Below are 18,246 nucleotides of genomic sequence, written 5' to 3' on the forward strand. Positions count from 1 at the left end.
CCACAGCCACACCTGTGCCTGCGACCAGGGACCCTTTCACTCCCGCCAGGACCGGCCACTGTGCAGGCAGTTCTCTCTGCTTAGACATGGAAGCACTTTTTTAAATGATTGATTGGAGGAGAGAGAGGAAGGAGGGCAGAGAGAGAGAAATGTCGATTTGTTGTCCCCTCACTTATGCTCCCATTGGTTGCTTCCTGTATGTGCCCTGACTGGCTGTCGCCCCTGCAACCATGGCGTATCGGGACGACACTCTAATCAAGGGAGCTAACCAGCAGCGTAGACATGGAAGCAATTTTAGCTTTGCCTCCGCTGAAGCCACATGTCCCCAAAGCACCACTAGGCCAGACACTCATCACTTGTATAAAATTCCGCATCCCATGTTGGCCACCGAGAGATGGAAACAGAACTCCCTACAAGTTAACTGTCTCTACGTCCCTGATATTACACATGAACACCACCTGGCAATTCAGAAATTCACGTAGAACAGCGGTTCTCAACCTGTGGGTCGCAACCCCTTTGGGGGTCGATCACCCTTTCACAGGGGTCGCGCCTAAGACCATCAGAAAACACATATATAATTACATATTGTTTTGTGATTAATCACTATGCTTTAATTATGTTCAATTTGTAACAATGAAAATACATCCTCCATATCAGATATTTACATTACGGTTCATAACAGTAGCAAAATTACAGTTATGAAGTAGCAACGAAAATAATTTTATGGTTGGGGTCACCACAACATGAGGAACTGTATTAAAGGGTCTCGTCATTAGGAAGGTTAAGAACCACTGACATAGAAGTATGTAAACCTGTCATAAATCTGAACAAGCAACTACTCATGGTCGGCATGGGTGGCAAATGGTCCTCCGTGTGGATTTAGACAAGGCGCAAACGTGGGAAGGCGGTCCCTTTCCTCCTTCTGGGCTCAGCTTCGTCCTGTGGGTGTGGAGGCCACAACACCGAGCCTCTCTCACCATCGCACAGCTGGCTCTGCTGGAGGGGCTCTGACTCAATGGCTCAGGTGCAGTGAAGGCTCCTGATGAGCGTGCTTGCGAGAGGGAGAGCACAGGTGAGGGTACACAGAGCGCCAGTCACATCTTCACTGCGTTACACTGTCCTGTCACATGCTGCCTTCCCTCAAGGGTTCATAACAAGATGTAGCCATTTCTAGGTGTTTCCATGACTCCTAGAACACAGGTGTGTGGCTCTTCAACAATCGTGTATGGTTTGTTGTGACTCAGAGAGACTCGGGAAATGTTAACTGGGAGCATGAGTTCCCCTTGAGGGACTACTGTGCTTCCCTTGAGAGATGAGAGCAAGTTCAGGATCCACCTCTGTTTCCTGTTTCACTTGGTCCCCAGGAATCTCAGAGCTAAAGGTGAGATACATGCAGAAATTCTATTGTCTTTGCTTCTATTTATTACTAATATTTCCTCCCTGATTCTGTCCATGTGCTTTTGTTAATGCTGGTTCAATCATCAGGTAATGCATGTCCATTGCAATAACTACGAGTGTGCGAGCAGGACATACGTCCGCCCTGCAGCTGCTGACCTGCCCTTTCAGAGGTGAGCGTGGCTGATGGTGGGAGAGTACCCTCTCAGATATGACACTCACACTCCTCCAGCCCCTCCCCGCAGACAGAAGTGGTTTCCAAAGTAATTTCACTCTTCAGCTTGCCTCTCAAATACGAAATAAAATATATTTAATTCACTATACTGATGCCACTTTCCGTGTTACCCCCTTCCTTCCCCTGTAGTGTGTATAGATTCATTTCCCAATATCCTCGCAGGACTCTCTGAGCTCTGTCCCCACCACCTCCTTATTACCTCCCTCAGCTAAATGCTCCCGGCGGCCTCTGCAGTTCCAGGCACAGTGTCTCTGGGTCTCTCATTTTCTGTTGCCAAGTCCGGAAACCTGACTTTCTAAAACTCCTCAGAAGCCAGACAAGGGGCCACATGGGAGGAGAAAGAAGACAACACTTTCTTTGATAGACAATCAGATGCCCCAGGCCCACGGCGACCCCCCTGTAAGGAAGCTGGACAGTGTGGTGCTGGGTGTGCTCTGTGACCTCCAGCTCCAGGCAGTTAGACAGGCCTCAGGCTTCCACACGCCACTGGCACGTTGATGGTCTGTTCTCTTATTGACATGAAGGAAGGAAATTACCCAGCTGTTAGCTGAAACTCTTTAAGTATCACTTGCAAATGAGGGGAAAGTCTATTGGTGGAAGTCAGATTATTTGAGGAGGTGGATTGAACCAGGAAGGGAAAGTTACCTTATTGCTTCAAAAGAATTTAAAACAGTCAATGAGTTTTAACTTCACTTTTTGTATTGAGATGGTCCATCACAACCACTCATATTTTGATAATTTTTTACACTTTTGTAACTTAACATGATCACTTTATTCTCCAAAAAGCACCCTTAAATTATAACAGGGGTGAAGCTTGTAAGATGCATATTTACTCATCACTTGTTGAGAGGAGAGACCATTGAGCCAAAGTGAAAGACTGAAATAATGAAGGCAATGTTTCTGCATCAGCTTCAGACTCAACGATTAGCAGTGACAGTCTTTAACGAACAGAGCGAGTAGCCAGAGGCCCCTTGGCAGACCATCCAGGTAAGCACTCCCATGACTAGCCCACGCGGGAGCACAGCCAGAGCAAGTTCCTGGAGGCCTTGAGTCATGGCTATAAAACTATAGACAGCCCTAGCCTGTTTGGCTCAGGGGTAGAGCGTCAGCCTGTGGACTGAGGGGTCCTGGGTTCGATTCTGGTCAGGGGCGTGTGCCGTGGTTGTGAGCACATCCCCAGTGGGGGGTGTGCAGGAGGCAGCCGATCAATGTTTCTCTCTCATCGATGTTTCTAACTGTCTGTCCCTCTCCCTTCCTCTCTGTAGAAAATCAATAAAATATATTTTTAAAAAAACAAAAAACTATAGACGGAGACGATGGGCAGGAGGAACGATATTGCAATGAGATCAGCAACAGCTGAGGGGATGCTGACAGTTAAAAGGACTCAGTGTTCACTCTGTTCAGGGAGAAACTGAACACACTGCTGTGCACTTCCTCACGGCAGGCCCAGTGGCCTATAGGACTGACCTGTCACAAGTCTGCCATTTCAGAGCTTAGAAATGGGAAAGGCCATGGGGTGCGCACTCCTGGAGCAGCCTCACATTTCTGTGTCCTCATGTGCCCTCCCACTGTGGCTGTTACAAAGCATTTCCCCTGATTAATGATGTAGCCATTAGTAACTTTAGATCATTTGCCCACCTGCTGTGGCTGTTAGAAAGCAGTCCCTGGTTAATGGTGTAGCCATGTTTAGATAATGTTTAAAGGGGTTTCTTACCCTTTTTTATTTTATTTTATTTTATTATTATTTTGTTTAATCCTTATCAGAGGATATTTTTCTATTGACTTTTAGGGAGAGTGGAAGAGAGGGAAAGACAGAGAGAAATATCGATGTGAGAGAAACACATTGATTAGTTGCCTCCTGCACAAGCCATGACCTGGGCCCAGGGCCGGGGAGCAGCCTGCAACCCAGGTACTTGCCCTTGACCAGAATCAAACCCATGGAACTTGGGACCCTTGGGTGCACAGGCCAACACTCTATCCACTGAGCCAAACCGGCTATGGCATAGAGAATTTCTCAATAACTGTCCCCTTTGCTTTTATTTTAACTACTGATCAGATTCCCTGAAAGTTTTTTTTTAAGGTCGGGTCCCAAATTTGGGATCGTGAAACTGACAGGGTGTCTTAGGCCCCCAGGTCCTCCTCAGAGAGTCCAGATGGCAGTGTAACAGCACCCGTTTTGCTCTTTGTCTTGCTTGTGACCCGTGTGGCCCAATAGGGACTCTGCAGTGATTAGCGAGTGGTCTCCACATGGCGCTGCAGGGTGGCACGGTGCTCCTGGCACCTGAGAAAGAGAGGCCAGGCCGCAGGGGGAGCGCATTCGCCCCGGGAGAGGGATTATTAGACAGTTTACTCTCCTGAGGAGAAACTTCCTTCTCTATGAGGACGGACTATCCCAAAATCACTGGCACGCATTTTATCATTTATTTTGAATAAAGAAACAACATTGTGGGCACAGACCTGGGATCATGGGCAGTGGCTGGTGGAACACAAGGTGGAATTTTGAAAAACCCTCTGGCCGGTGTTTGTGCTGGATGCAGAGTTGGCTTCTTCTCCAGGACATGGTTACCACAGGCCTGGGTCAGAGAGAGGGAAGAGAAACCCCTGCTGACAGACCAGTGGGCGGGCCTGTGAGCTCCGTCTGCTGCTCTCCCTGGGCCCCTCCCTGCACACACTCTGGTTCTAAAGCTTGCGCTGGGCTGAGGGTTATGAAGCGCAGATCAGTGAGGTCAGAGAATGGACTTCAGAAGCCGAGGAAGCCCTGCCAACTGGCTTCGTGGAAAGACGGGTCCATCCAACGTCCCTGCGGGAGGACATCGCTGCATCTCACCAGGCAGGGCTGCCGGCCGTGCCGAGCGCTAGTGTGGCCTGTCCGTGGCACGGCCTTCCCTCACAGATACGTGTCTTCCGTGGTAAAAAGACCTTGGCCCTGTCTACCCATTTGCCCCTTAAGTATAGGGACTGATCACTTTAAGTTCAAATTAGTGGTGGGAGCTTTCTGGAAACCACGGAGAATGTTCTGAGACGACTCGGACGACTCGGACAAGAGGCAGACACTCCATGCTAACTGTGCTAATGACCAAACGCTGGTTTCCCCAGGTGCATTGCAACCTTTCAGGCTCACCACAGGGAGTCCATGGTGTGACACCGAGGACTCAAGGCCTTGTGTGATGTTGTTGATGGCAAGCTGCCTGTTCTGTGCTTCTGGCCCAGACAGGATGGCTCCGTGGTTGATCATTGACCTATGAACCAGGAGTTCATGATTCTATTTCCGCTTTGGTCCCGAGTGGGGGGTGGCGTGCAGGAGGCAGCCAATCCATGATTCTCTCCCATCATTGATGTTTCTTGCTCTCTCCCACTCCCTTCCTCTCTGAAATCAATAAAAATAAAAAAAAATTAAATCTCTCTTTCTGATTTTACTCAATTCTTCCCAAGATGTTGTGCTTCATTTTCTTTAAATAAAAAGCTGTGTCCCAGAGCATGAAGATCAGAGACTGTACAACTTCTGAACTGGCAACCACTTTCTCCCAGGAAACCAAGTCAACGGCCTTTTCCTAGGACGGAGCCCAAGTTTCCTGGGGAGCAGAGCAGGGCTGCCTCCCCTCCTGCTCAGTGGGAGGTACGGCCTGGGGCCACATGCACCATGTGGGAGGCAGCTGCTACGTTGCTTTACCTGAACTCTCCTTCCATTTAATCAGCGCTGAGGAAAGTGTGAGATAGAGGATATTAAAAAGAGCACTTTTTGTCACATGGAACTGGACAACATACAGAATTAAGTCATAGTTGTTGATACATTCTTTTATTTTTTAATTGATTTTAGAGAGAGGAAGGGAGAGGGAGAGAGATATTGATGTGAGAGAGAAACATTATCTGTTGCCTCCTGTACACACAGGACCAGGGACTGAACCCCAAACCTCGGCATGTGACCTGACAAGGAATCAAACCGGCCACCTTTCGGTGCACAGTATGATGTTCAACCACTGACCCACACCAGCCACAGTGATCCATTCCTTTAAAAAATAAATTGATATAATTTTTAAATTTTATGTCATTTGTATAAACACGTTTTGATAGTGTTCTGTTTGACTATATCTCAGTGTATTCTTCATATAGAATTGCTTTGTTTTCCATTCTTTTTCATTCAACTCTAACGTGGACCTTAGCTAGGCTTTCCCAGATTGTCACACATCACGATAAATGAATTTTGAATAAATTATGATTGTCTGTTTGTCAAGTTAAAAATGATATTCTCCTAGTTGCCATTGTACAACTGTCCACAGTACTGAATTGCCACTGGGATCGAGGAATCCAGGAACAAGAGTGATTTCTTCCCAACCTCTCCAAGAAATGTTGACTTTTCCACATTAATAGAAACAAATTTTCCCAAAGTAAGTGAAACACACTTTCTGTTCTGATTCCAGGGGTCTAATTTGCACTTAACATGCTGAAAAGCCTGAAATCCTGATGCAAACAGTAGGTTGGGTTTAGGAATTGGAGGCACTGTTGTCTCTAAGAAGGGGAAGCTGTGCGGGAGCTCTGGGTGTGGTTACATAAGATAAATACAAAGCTTGTCATTTCCAGAGAAGGGGACAATGGTGAGGCGGGCATCTTGTCCAGGAACTGGAATTGCTCTGCTGCAGCCGCCTCAGTTTATGGGAAATGCGGTTACTCACTGAAAGGAGTAGCTTGTGGGCGGCACATCTGTGAGTGAGGGAGGCAAGTGCTTTCCCTGGAGGAACAGTCCCTTCAGAAGGTGAATGCGAGGTGGTGGGTGCAGTGGCTGAGCGTGTGGGTCTGAACACTTCGCTGGGCTCAACCTGGAGGGCACCTTTACTGCCTTGTGTCCTCGCGAAGGTCCTTCAACCGCCATCACTCTGTTCTCTCCAACTGTAGGGATGAAGGACACTTAGCTCACCTAGATGACGTGAGAATTAAACAAAAATCTGATGCAAAGAAAGCCCCTGTATATCCTGGTACAGAGGAAAATGCTCAAAATTGATCAATAAACTTTACTCACTTTTATGTGGAGGTATAATTGGCATATGGCATTATATTAGTTTCAGGTGTACAATGTAAAGTTTGGATATTTGTATATATTGGAAATGACCACCACAGTAAGTCTGGGTGACATGTACACCACACGTAGTTGTAAACTTTTCTAGTGATGGGAACATTTAAGACAGTAGTTCCCAACGTGGGGCATATGCCTCACAGGGGGGTAATTTGATTTTTAAGGGGGGCAATTAGAGAATGAGTTATTAACAGTGAATGTTTTGCATTTTGTATGGTTCTGGGGGCCTCATATACAGTATATAAATATATATTGTGACATATTTTTGCATTTCAGTTCTCTATTATATGTTTTGAAACTTTATTTGCTATTTTTTCATATCACTTCATACTATTATTTTTTAAACAATTTCTTAGTGATTTCTTCCTCAGTACTTCAACTGCCCTTTCGTTCTTTTATTTTTCTCCTTCATGGATGCCATGTTCTTTACCCTTTCTCCAAGTGTGTTCCAGAGGTGCCCTGAGCTCAGTAACAGCACCAGGGGATAAACCTGAAAAACCATTTCACTCAGGATGAATTATTGAATAACTTTCATTTTCCTTCAGTCAGTGACATTCCCCCCTGTAAAGAGTCACCAATTATGCTCTCCAATCAGCAGCTACCACCATGTCACATCATCAGTTACTAAGGGAACTGCCCCTGGAGGTGTCCACAGAATCACAGCCTTTCCCAGTATTGAAACACCTGAAAGATCACAGTGGCTTTAACTGTGAGAGGTTAAGTCATTTCCCCAAATCTGTATCACTAAGTTCAGGTACAACAGTGAAATAAGCCACTCAGAGAAACACAAGTATCACATGATCTCACTCATATGTGGAATCTGACAAAATAAATAAACTGATGAACAAAATAGATCCAGAGACACAGAAGCACAGAGCATTCTGTCAAACCTCAGAGGGAAGCAGGGGAGGGTGGGTGTGTGGGAAGAGATCAACCAAAGAACTTGTACATGTGTATGCATAACCCACGGACACAGACAATAGGGTGGTGAGGGCCTGGGGTGGGGGTGGGGCGGGGGAGGGCTAAAAGAGGTCAATGGGGCAAAGGAGGACATAGGTAATTATGTGAGACTTTCAACAATAAAGACTTTTTTAAAAATAGGACAAAATTGAAGGCCTCCTAACTTGCAATCACTTCTCTCACCATCAGCTCCCAGAACACTCTTATCCATTTGCAGAACAACTCTGTCCGCAGTGAGAGAGACCAATGCTCCCCAAAGGCTCCAACTTGTGTGCTCATCACCGACAGCGCAGAGCTGCCTCACAATAGGGCCCAACACAGTGTTTCTGACACAACCAGACCAAACCTTCAAAGCACTAAATCAAAGAAATGCTTTTAATGGAGGAAATTCTAAGTTCCAGAAGAGGAACTTCCTACTGAATCTCTGACCAGCAACTGGTGATGCTATTCATCTCTGATGCTCATTGGTTCTCAGTACTGAGATGACCCAATCCAGGAACAAAGAAATGAGTTCCTCAGTTGGTGTTTTGGGGATGTGGGTGGAGAAGGGTCACAGTCCTCACTGAGTGAGACCCCCCTGCTCCCTGCCCCTGTCCTCTCTGAGCTCCAGCATGGTGTGTCTGCGGCTCCCCGGAGGCTCCTGGATGGCCGCTCTGAAGGTGATGCTGATGGCACTGAGCCCTCCCCTGGCTCAGGCCAGGGACACACCACGTAAGTGCACCTTGGGGGTGAGCTGTTGTGGGGGAGGAATAAAGGGAATTAGCTTTGTCACTGTGTCCAGGCCATGTCCCTTAGAAAATGGTGGCATTTTCTTCAGTGGCCACCTGCCTTTATCATATGGATCCTGATTCTTTCCAGCACAAAAGAAGGCTGGTGCTCGCCACTATGAGATGTGCATGGGGTTCCATGTATCTCAGCCGTTTCTTCTCACCTCGCCTCCAGTAAACCCTCCCCAGCCTGTGTCCCCTTCCATCGGGGTCTTGAGAGGATTGAGAAATAATGATTTCAGACTAATTCCCGCCCAGTGTTCCATTTATTGTACTGAGTTATCCTCAAAGGAAAGTTTCTCTGGCATTTTATGGGGAGTCAAAGGAATTAGCAGGTCTCTCTTTGAGGACCCTGTGTTCTGTCCTCAGCAGAATCTGTGATGTTGGTGCCTCTCCCTACGATGTGAGATATATCAAGGGGCCTCACCAACATCTCCTTTCCTTTCTCCCTGAGCCCCTTAAGAAAGAAAAAATTCAGAGCAATAATTGCTTTAAAAAAGACACCTCAGGGTTATGGGACAGAGAGCATGGATTCACCTGACATCAGTTCAAGGGATTAGGGAGCTGTCTCTGAGGAAGTGACATGTAGAGACATTTGAGACCTCGATGATGAGAGAATCCACCATGAGAGGATCTAGGGGACAAGTGTCCCAGGGAGAGGGAGAGGGAGAGGGAGAGGCCACAGTGTGGGAATGTGTTTGGGTGTTGAAGGGGCAGGAAGAAGGCTAGCGAGGCTGCAGCAGGCGAGCAAGTTGGGGAGTGACACTGACATAGGAAGAGGCTGGGGAAGACGGGAGACAAATCATATTTGGCCCTGACGGGCGGGTAAGAAGTTTGAATTTTATCTGAAGAGACATGGGAACTGCTGAGGGTTACAGGAGCGCCCACGGATGTTTATTAAAAACAATAATCCCAGCTACCAGGGGAGATTGGATTGCAGGGTTCACAAGAGGGGCCCTTGATGAGCATGGAAGAGCGCCCAGGTGACGGGCTTGGGCTTCATTAGTGTGTGCGGCAAAGGCAGTGGGAAAGGGGACGTGAGCAGATCTGGGGGAGATATTTCCACGACTTGTTAATGAGCTCGAGCCCAGGTGCATGAAATCCTGCACAGGTGGGGTCTCTAGGCCTGGACGGCAATCAGGGCCTATCAGAGCTGTGTCGCCCAGTCCCAATGGGGCTTGCTGGCTGCTGTACGGGGCCTGCTGGATCGGGGGAGGGATGAGGGAAGGGACCGCAGGAGGTTGGCTGGCCTTGGGATGTTGGCTGTGGAGTGCACTGACCACCAGGAGGCAGCTCCTGCATTGAGCATCTGCCCCTTGGTGGTCAGTGCGCATCATAGTGACTGGTTGACCGGTCATTTCGGTCGTTCCAGTTGTTCAGTCCTCATGGTCGCTTAGGCTTGTATATATGAGTGGTTAGGAATAAAGGTTTTGTGTAAGTTTAAAATGATTTTTTGACATTTGTGTGGAGCTGCTAAGAGGTCAGTTGAATACAGGAGCCTCGAGTTCAGGGCTGACCAGGGCAGGAGTTGTTTGTGTTTGTATCATTGACACATGTGGTGTGTTAAATTCCAGGGAAGTTGAGAGGGGGGGGGAGAAAGAGAGAGAGAGAGAGAGAGAGAGAGAGAGAGAGAGAGAGAGAGAGAGAGAGAGGAAGTGAGAGAGAAAGTGAGAGAGAGAAAAAGAGAGAGAGAGAGAGAGAACAAGAAGATGCCAAGGGTTGAGCCCAGAGGACACTGAGAAGGGGTGCAGTGTGTTGAGGAAAACCAAGAGAAGGTGATGCAGGGCAGTGAGGGGAAGTAGATTTTTCCAGAAGGGAATGCCCAGGTGTGGTGAGAACTGCAAGGAGGCAGGGAAGTGAGGACATGCAGAGAAGTGGGCACTGGGTTTGGTGAACGTGGTGTTCGCAGTCAGTGGAGTGTATGAGATGGAACCTGATTAGAACCTTTGAACAGAGGGACGGGGAGCTGAACAGGTGAGGGATGATTACAGGTGCCTCTGAGCAGCGACCTCAGGGAGACTGTGCGCTGGGCTCAGGGAGTCAGCTGGACCTAAAGCATAAGAACAAAGGAGCCTGAAGAGAACCTGGGGGACACGAGAACCAGAGATGCTCAGTTCTCACAAGGAGCCACTGGAGTGACCTTGAAGGCAGAGGTGACTGTTATGAAAGCCACCAATTCCACAGCCACTGTCTATTAGTGACCAGAGCAGACAGTCACCACCTGGGGATGAGGGTGGAGTCATCGACAAGACAAATCTGGTCCCTGCGGCATGGAGCAGCATCACATGGGCAGTTACTGTGCACCAGGCCTGCATTTGAGTGTGTGACTCTCATAACCATCCTGTCTCACCTGCAGCAATTACAAATGTAATGACCCATGGAGCTGATTCAGAGAGTTTAAGTAACTTACCCAGAGTCACAAGGTTAGTTGTAGAGCCAGGTGACATAGTCTAGGTCTCAGTATCTAGAAAGTTCCTCTCTTCTACCTCAGCATAGTCCTTTCATATTAGGTGCATGTATATCCCGTTATATACAGAGACCAATGTTTCTGTCCTTGTGTTCCAAATGATATTTAGTGATAAAGTTAATTAAAGACAATTGTCAAATGGTGATGGAGACATTATGTGATCTAGGAAGCTAAGGAATAGTAGAAAGATCTTGTGAGCTTGCATTCCGAGGAGTTATAAGAATTAAAATAGCAGGGTACTTACTAAGTGCTTATATGATCAGCACCAGAATCTTTATTTAATTCCACACTTAACAACATCCTGTGAGGAATACAGTATCATTAAATCTATTTTAGAGATAAAGCAAAAGGCCCATGGGTGTTACAATCTGACCCAGTGGGAGAGCTCATGTTCTAATTTAGGTTCCTCATTCTAGAGCCTGGGCTTCCACCCCCACTGTGAACAGGGGCTTGGCTGGGTCTGACTTGCTGCTGAGATTTCTGATGTTCCCATGGGCCAGCGTGTGTCTCAGGGTTGGGGGCAGCAGGTGCAAGGGCTGCTAGTTCCAATATACAGGAGGAATTTACATCCATTTTGTATTTACAACTTGAAAAGTTTCCTATGGGCTCACACTATGTGCAGACTGTCGTGGGCATGTGAGGAACACAAGGAAGTTTGAGAGCACTCCTCCGCCTCGGATTCCATCAGCGGTTGGGCTTGATTTGCCAAAGGAAAGAGTGAATACTCTATTTAAGCTGAATGTCAGAGAAAAAACAATTATTTATCTGAAATCCAAAGGTAACTGGGAATTGAGTATTTTTATTTGCTTTATCTGGAGGCCTTTCAGTTGGGCCCATGAGCATGGCCTGATAGTGCTAACTACACAGGCTACAGTGAACAGCAACTCACACATGTTTATATTCAGCTTCTCAGGTGTCAGGAAGGTGCTAGAGAATTTGTGAAAAGTTACATAGACTGAGTCTGACCAGAGTGCCCTCCCCTCTGCCATCACTTCTCTGTGAAGGTCTCCATCTAAAGTCTGAAACCGGCTCCTGTTTGTAATCTGTCTATGTGAGGGGGTCATCTCAGCTGCTCCCCTTCTGAGGGACCTGCCTATAGAAATGAGAGTCCACATCCGGCCAAGGCTGGTAACCTGATGCCTCCTGGTATTACTGGGAGCAGGAGGCGGTTAGAAAGTGAATTAGTTGGGACTTTGAACAGGAATCAAATGGCCATGGCTGTAGCTGCTCCTATAGACAAGCAGTGGGCCAGTGGTTGGTTAACAAGGCAAAGAAATGGGTAGATCTTGGTCCTGAACAAGTTTATTTTGCTGGAAAATAGTCTGCACTGGGACCAGATTCTTAAAGAATATAAATTCCATATAGACCAAGCCTTTCCACAGACACAATATTGGCTAAATTTTTATTGCGATTCCCAGCTGCTGCATCATCAACAGTGACATTTTCACCCCAGACTTTTCAGATGGTTCACCACCCCTTCCTCTTCCCAAACCAGGAACTTCTGGCAATTTCTGGAGCCATGTCTGCTGTCACATAGGTGTTTCTCTGACAACTGGTGGGGGTGCCGAGTGCAGCCCACTGTGTACACAACACCCACCCCAACCTCACAGAATCATTTGGTCCAAACGTCAATAGTGTGAGGGTGAGAACACTGCTGGATACCGGCTGTTTCTGAAAAGTCTAGACTCACACTTTATACACATGCACCGTCCAATGCAGCTCTTCACGGTTTATTAAGAAAAAACTAGACAGTTACACAAAGTCAGCACTTTCTTGTTGAATCCATTCAATCAATTGATGTTCACAATGTTGATTTTTACTTTGCCTTCTGCGATGTTCAGAACGTCATGAGTTGCGGTCACTGCATCTCTGCTGACCTTCCACGCCTCTCCTTCATGAGTCATGCATCGCGGTGACCCCACTGTCTGGGCTCAGAGCCTGTTCTCTGGTTTCCCAGGAGGCACATGGGTTCTCTCAGGCTTTGCAGGTGGCATTGCCTTCACCTGAGATGTGCCCCCTCCCCCACATACAGCGACCCTCCCCCACATCCTGTCACTCAGAGGCCCTGGCCCCGCCCCTGATGGGACTTGGACCCTGTGGTCCCTGCTCCAGGCGCCCCCTTTCCTGCCATCTCCCTCCTGTGTGGATGCGCCTGTGGTTGGGTGTGATGGGCACTTTGGTGAATTCTAAGCTGCAGAGTGGAGGGCGATGCCTGGTTACCTGCCTGGGTCCCGGGCAGCTGGGGCCTGGCGCGAGGTCCCCTGCCCAGGGGGTGACAGGAGGAGGCGGGTGTGGAGAAGGGAAAGGCTGGGGGTAAGCGGGGGGGGCGTCTAGGAGGAGGCGGTGATGGCACAAGTCCTCGCCCAGCCTGGAGCCCGGAGCCCGCGGGGCAGCCCCGTGGGTCCCCAGTGGCTGAGGGTCCCAGGGGTCTCCCTGCCCTGCGGTCTCCCAGCCCCAGAGGAGGGGCCCGGGCGCTGGCAGTGGGGGTGCCGGGTCCTGTGTCCCCACCGCCTGGGCCCCCAGCACTGGGCGGCGTCACCATCTTGTCTCACCCGCGTGAGGGGTCCTTCCTGTCCCCGCAGCGCATTTCCTGCATCAGCAGAAGGGCGAGTGTCAGTTCTCCAACGGGACGGAGCGGGTGCGGCTCCTGTACAGATACATCTACAACGGGCAGGAGTATGTGCGCTTCGACAGTGACGTGGGGGAGCACCGCGCTGTGACCGAGCTGGGGCGGCCGGCAGAGGAGGACTTCAACAGCCAGGAGAACCTCCTGGAGCGGATGAGGGCCGCGGTGGACAGGTTCTGCAGACACAACTATGGGGTGTTTGGGGGATTCCTGGTGCTTCAGCAAAGTGAGCGCGGGGGCAGCGGAGGGGGCGGCGGAGGGGGCGGTGGAGGGGGGGGGCGCACACAGGGCTGTGAGGAGCACCCACCCATGAGGGGCCTGAGGGCGGCTGTGGGGACCCTGTGGTCCTGTCCTGTGTAGGGTCATTTCCCATTTCCGGGAGTGCCCAGCCAGGAGAGGGTTTGGGGAGCAGCGGGGAGGGAGGGGGAGGTAGGAGGAGGGAGTCGGTCTGTCTTGGCTAAACCCCCCTGACCCTGAGCCCCCGGAATAGGGGTGCTGGGTGCACAAGCCTGTCCCTGGGCGGAGGGTCAGGCTGGGTGTGAGGGGCGGGGCCTCCGAGGCACCTCTGGCCTCTCTGAGCTCCTTTCAGGTCTCAGTGTCTTGTTCCCCCTCAGTGGCCCTGTGTTTACAGAGGGGGTGATGGTGAGCCAGGGTCTAATTGTAACTGTGTTACTTAACACACTGATGTCACATCCACACAGGCTGACAGCATTTAAGTAATTACGTTAACTTTTTAGAGTTCTGACATTTTGCCTAACATTCTATTTTGTTAAATCTTTTTTCAATATTGCCAAATCTCAGTTGAAAATTTGTTTTTTTATTTTTAATTTATCCTACTTTGATTTCTAAGGTTCTTGAACATTTTTCACGTACATGTTGGGTAATGGCTGTTCCTGCTCTAGGAATGGCCTATTGTCCGTCATCCCTGGGATCCTGGCCTTTTTCTCAGTGATTTTCCGGGTTCTCTAGGCAGCAAGATGGACACTTTGCTAACATTGATTCAGCATTTTCTCCAGCTCCTGGCTTCTGTTTTCATTCTGTTTTATTACTTTCCATGTTAAGAATTTAAAAAACTTAAACTTAATGAAATGTACTGTAAAGTTGCTACCAATGACTTGCCATCAAAATCTTAAATCTACCCCTTTGGGGTACTGTAAAAATGTTCCCCAGGCCACTCCTCCTCCTCAATCTCTCTTCCTCCTCCTCCTTCTCCTCTCTTCCTCATTCTCCTCAGGCTCCTCCTCCTCCTCCTCCTCCTCTTCCTCCTCCTCAACTGTATTTAATGAGCATGGTTTCAGGCAGGAAGCACACGTATTAATGAGTTCCAGACCCTGCCCTGAACTCAAATGTCAAATTGAAAAGAGAGACAATTATAAAATGTCAACAATCCCAATAACAGGTCGGCTTCTTTTGAGAAGGAGCGGGTTGCTCAGTGAGTTTCACTGTGAGTGTTATAATGATGCTGCCCTGCTCCTCCCTCTCCCTCAGGACTCAGCCCCGGAGCTAGGGAATCCCCGTCCTTCCTGCTTCCAGGGGGACCATCTCTATGCTCTCAGGTGTGATCGCATTCCCAGGACTTCACACCCTGAGTCCCCATCTCCCCAAGCTGTTCCCCAGTTTCTCCCTCTGCTTTCCTTATGTTCTCTCTCCATATGTGATAAACAGCTGACATGCAGTGACGGCTACATTCCAGCTGCTGTTGTACATGTTTCAGGCCCATTGGTCCTCATAGGTCCTTAAGCGGTGAGTTAGTATTATCACCCTCTTTGCAGGTGAGGAGCTGAGCAGAGAGGATCTCCCAGGATCAGCCAGTAAGAGGCACAGCCTGGATGTGACCAGGCAGCCCTGCTCCAGAAATCACACTGGAACTCACACACTCTGTGCCTTGCAAAGATTAGTAAACACTTCATTCAACAATGAGTAACTGTTTCCAGATATGAAAAATCCCCCAAATTTCCTCAGCATCTCTCAAATCCAGTGGCCTGGGCTGTAGGCAGAGAATTAATGCTCATGGCACTACCTCCTGCTGGGCCACAGGGCGGGTTTGAGGGAGGCCTGTGGGCCTGGAGCCTGGGACTGGAGACGAGGCCGAAAGGGAGCCACCAAGGGCCTGCCTGTCCTGCTCACGTCTCCCTCCGCCTTCTCTGTCCCAGCTGAGCCCACAGTGACCGTGTATCCTGCAAAGACCCAGCGCCTGCAGCACCACAACCTCCTGGTCTGCTCCGTGAACGACTTCTATCCGGGCCACATTGAGGTCCGCTGGCTGCGCAACGGCCAGGAAGAGGAGGCCGGGGTGGTGTCCACGGGCCTGATCCGGAACGGGGACTGGACCTTCCAGACCCTGGTGATGCTGGAGACAGTTCCCCGGAGCGGGGAGGTCTACACCTGCCAAGTGCGGCACCCCAGCAGCACCAGCCCTGTCACCGTGGAATGGAGTGAGACGACCTCTGACCTCACATGCCTCCCCCCACAGGAGCCTTTGCTTGTCCCTGAGGGTCAGGGTCCCCTCTACCCACACTCCGTTTTCCTTTGCTCATGTCTCTCCTTCTGCACAGGCCACAGGGTAGCCCTGTGATCACTTCTGTGAACACCCATAGCCCTGGGAGGCCGCCATGCCTGCCCTGCTCTGAATTTCCCACACTCTCCCCGTCATGGTGCCCCTTGTCCCTGGGCACCATCCCCTGTGGGCTGGGCGGTGCTTCTGCCTGCGCTGAGCTGCCCACTGTGATCTGGGAAGAGGCGCATCCTCCACAGCGTGGGGACCTTCCTGCTGCGGGAGAGCCCTGTCTGCTGTGCCGTCTGCGGCTCTGTCACCCGGGCCAAGTCCTGGAGGTCACCAGCCCCGGGCTCCGCAGCCTCAGAGGCCGAAGCAGTGGCCTTTGGTAGGGAGTGAGGGGACCTGAGGCCAGTACCTGGGCCTTGACCTGCTCAGTGTGACCTCAGTCTCTTTCCCAGAAATGGCTATTGTTCTGCTTCTTCTATGGCAGCTCCCCTCCCTGCCTCACCCTTCCCCTCGCCACCCCAAGCTCTCAATCCCAGGGTCTCCATTAGAGACATTGGTTTGGCTAAAACCACTGAAACCAGCTTCTTCTCTCAGGGGCCCAGACTGGATCCGCACAGAGCAAGGTGCTGAGTGGAGCCGGGGGCTTCGTGCTGGGGCTGCTCTTCCTCGGGGCGGGGCTGCTCATCTACTTCAGGGCTCAGAAAGGTGAGGAGCCTGCTGGCAGCCGAGGCCCCGAGACGGTGGGGAGAACTGGGGCTTTGCTGGGTGAGCTCTGGGTATGGCAACGCCCTAGAAGCCCCTTTCCCTGAGGATCTCATGTTCCCTGGAAATGCAGAAATAACCAGCTCCCGATTCTTAGGGTGGAGACATGAGGAGTCATGGCTGTGGGGGTAGAGACGGGTTAACACGCACGGGGATTTGGGTGCAGATCCTGGGTTACATGGAGGAGCAGGCCCTGTGGTCCCTAATGACACTGGATGTGACGGCTTTGGGGCCACTGCTCTCGGCTTCTGCTCTTGTCCCTGCTCTGGTGTCAGCAGGTGGGGGTGCTGCTACAGAAGCTCAGTTGGCCTGGGCGGGGACCCTGTGTTTGGGGACACACTTACCTTCATATCTTTTAAGTGGCATCTTCCTTCTCTTCCCAGGACACTCTGGACTTCAGCCCACAGGTAACGCTCTTTAATCCTCTCTTAGGGACACATTCGCTTTCCCTAGAGCAGAAGGTGCAGGGGACGAGCCAGGGGACAGATAGCGGGGAGCCTGGGTGTGGCTCTGGCGGCTGCTTACACTGCAGTCTCCTCCCGCCTGGTGAGAGGCAGCTCTAAAGCAGCTTTGGCTCCTGTGGCCTTAGAGCTTTTCTTCTCACTTGGGAGCCACAGCAGGAGGCCTGGGAGGGCAGCGCTCCTGCTTGCTGAGCCTGGGAACAGCACTGTCCTCTGTCTGCAGGACTCCTGAGCTGAGGTGACCATGGCGACAGGGGCAGGAGAGAACTTCTGTCCAAACCCCTTCACAGCCTGAAGATCCTGCAGCCGCTCCTCCCTGCTGGTTCCTCCTCACCCTGGACCTGGAGGCCCCAGTGTTGACTGCAGAACCTTAGCTCCATCCCTCCCTGTCCCTGTGTGTTCAACCCTCGCTGTCTGCTGAGCACCTAGGCTCACCTCGGCCCACATTTCTTTACAAAATGTTCCTCAATTAAATATGGAGTGAAATCATCTGCCTCACAGGCTTCAAGGACAAGAAGTAGGAAGAAAATGTTTCCTTGTTCCTTCCCTGCTTTTTCATGAGTTTTCACTCCTGTAATCGGCCTTTTCCTGAGCCTGGAGAGATCCTGCCATGGACCTGAACACGGTGGTCTCCTCTGTCGGTGTTTCTCAAATACGAGCACACAGGTTCCTTTCCTCTGAGATTCAGAGAGGGGACAGCAAGTATAAGAAACGCAGACAAGCGCAGCTGGTGTGGCTCAGTGGTTGTGTGTCAACCTATGAACCAGGAGGTCACCTTTCAATTCCGAGTAAGAGCACAAGCCTGGGTTTCAGGCTCTATCCTCAGTGGGAGGCTGGAGAAGGCAGCCAATCAATGATTCTATCTCATCATTGATGTTTCTATCTCTCTCTCCCTATCCTTCCTCTCTGAAATCAATAAAAAAATATTTTTTTATAAAAAAGAAAGGAAAAGCAGGCCACTTGTAAAGATATAATGTCTTCACTGTTTCTGTAATCAAGTTT

The 18,246-nt window shown here is 50.1% G+C and overlaps 1 protein-coding gene across 1 annotated transcript; it reads left to right on the forward strand.

The window, feature by feature from the left end:
* Positions 1 to 8,243: 8,243 nt before the first annotated feature.
* On the forward strand, positions 8,244 to 17,733 carry LOC102431574 (DLA class II histocompatibility antigen, DR-1 beta chain-like). The gene is made up of 6 exons (XM_006108217.3): positions 8,244 to 8,369; positions 13,475 to 13,744; positions 15,672 to 15,953; positions 16,616 to 16,726; positions 17,167 to 17,190; positions 17,468 to 17,733. The coding sequence occupies exons 1-6, from the start codon at positions 8,270 to 8,272 to the stop codon at positions 17,479 to 17,481; spliced, it is 801 nt and encodes a 266-aa protein (XP_006108279.1). The 5' UTR covers positions 8,244 to 8,269; the 3' UTR covers positions 17,482 to 17,733.
* The last annotated feature ends 513 nt before the right edge of the window (positions 17,734 to 18,246 follow it).

The sequence above is a fragment of the Myotis lucifugus genome, unplaced genomic scaffold (genome assembly GCF_000147115.1).
Source record: "Myotis lucifugus unplaced genomic scaffold, Myoluc2.0 scaffold_1914, whole genome shotgun sequence".
Lineage (NCBI taxonomy): Eukaryota > Metazoa > Chordata > Mammalia > Chiroptera > Vespertilionidae > Myotis > Myotis lucifugus.

What these genes read in the sequence shown, in the direction of transcription:
- LOC102431574 (XM_006108217.3), top strand. Translation starts at nt 8,270, where the DNA reads ATGGTGTGTCTGCGGCTCCCCGGAGGCTCCTGGATGGCCGCTCTGAAG. An exon ending in TCAGGCCAGGGACACACCAC is followed by an intron (nt 8,370 to 13,474) that starts GTAAGTGCACCT and finishes CTGTCCCCGCAG; the next exon opens with CGCATTTCCTGCATCAGCAG. An exon ending in CTACTTCAGGGCTCAGAAAG is followed by an intron (nt 16,727 to 17,166) that starts GTGAGGAGCCTG and finishes TTCTCTTCCCAG; the next exon opens with GACACTCTGGACTTCAGCCC.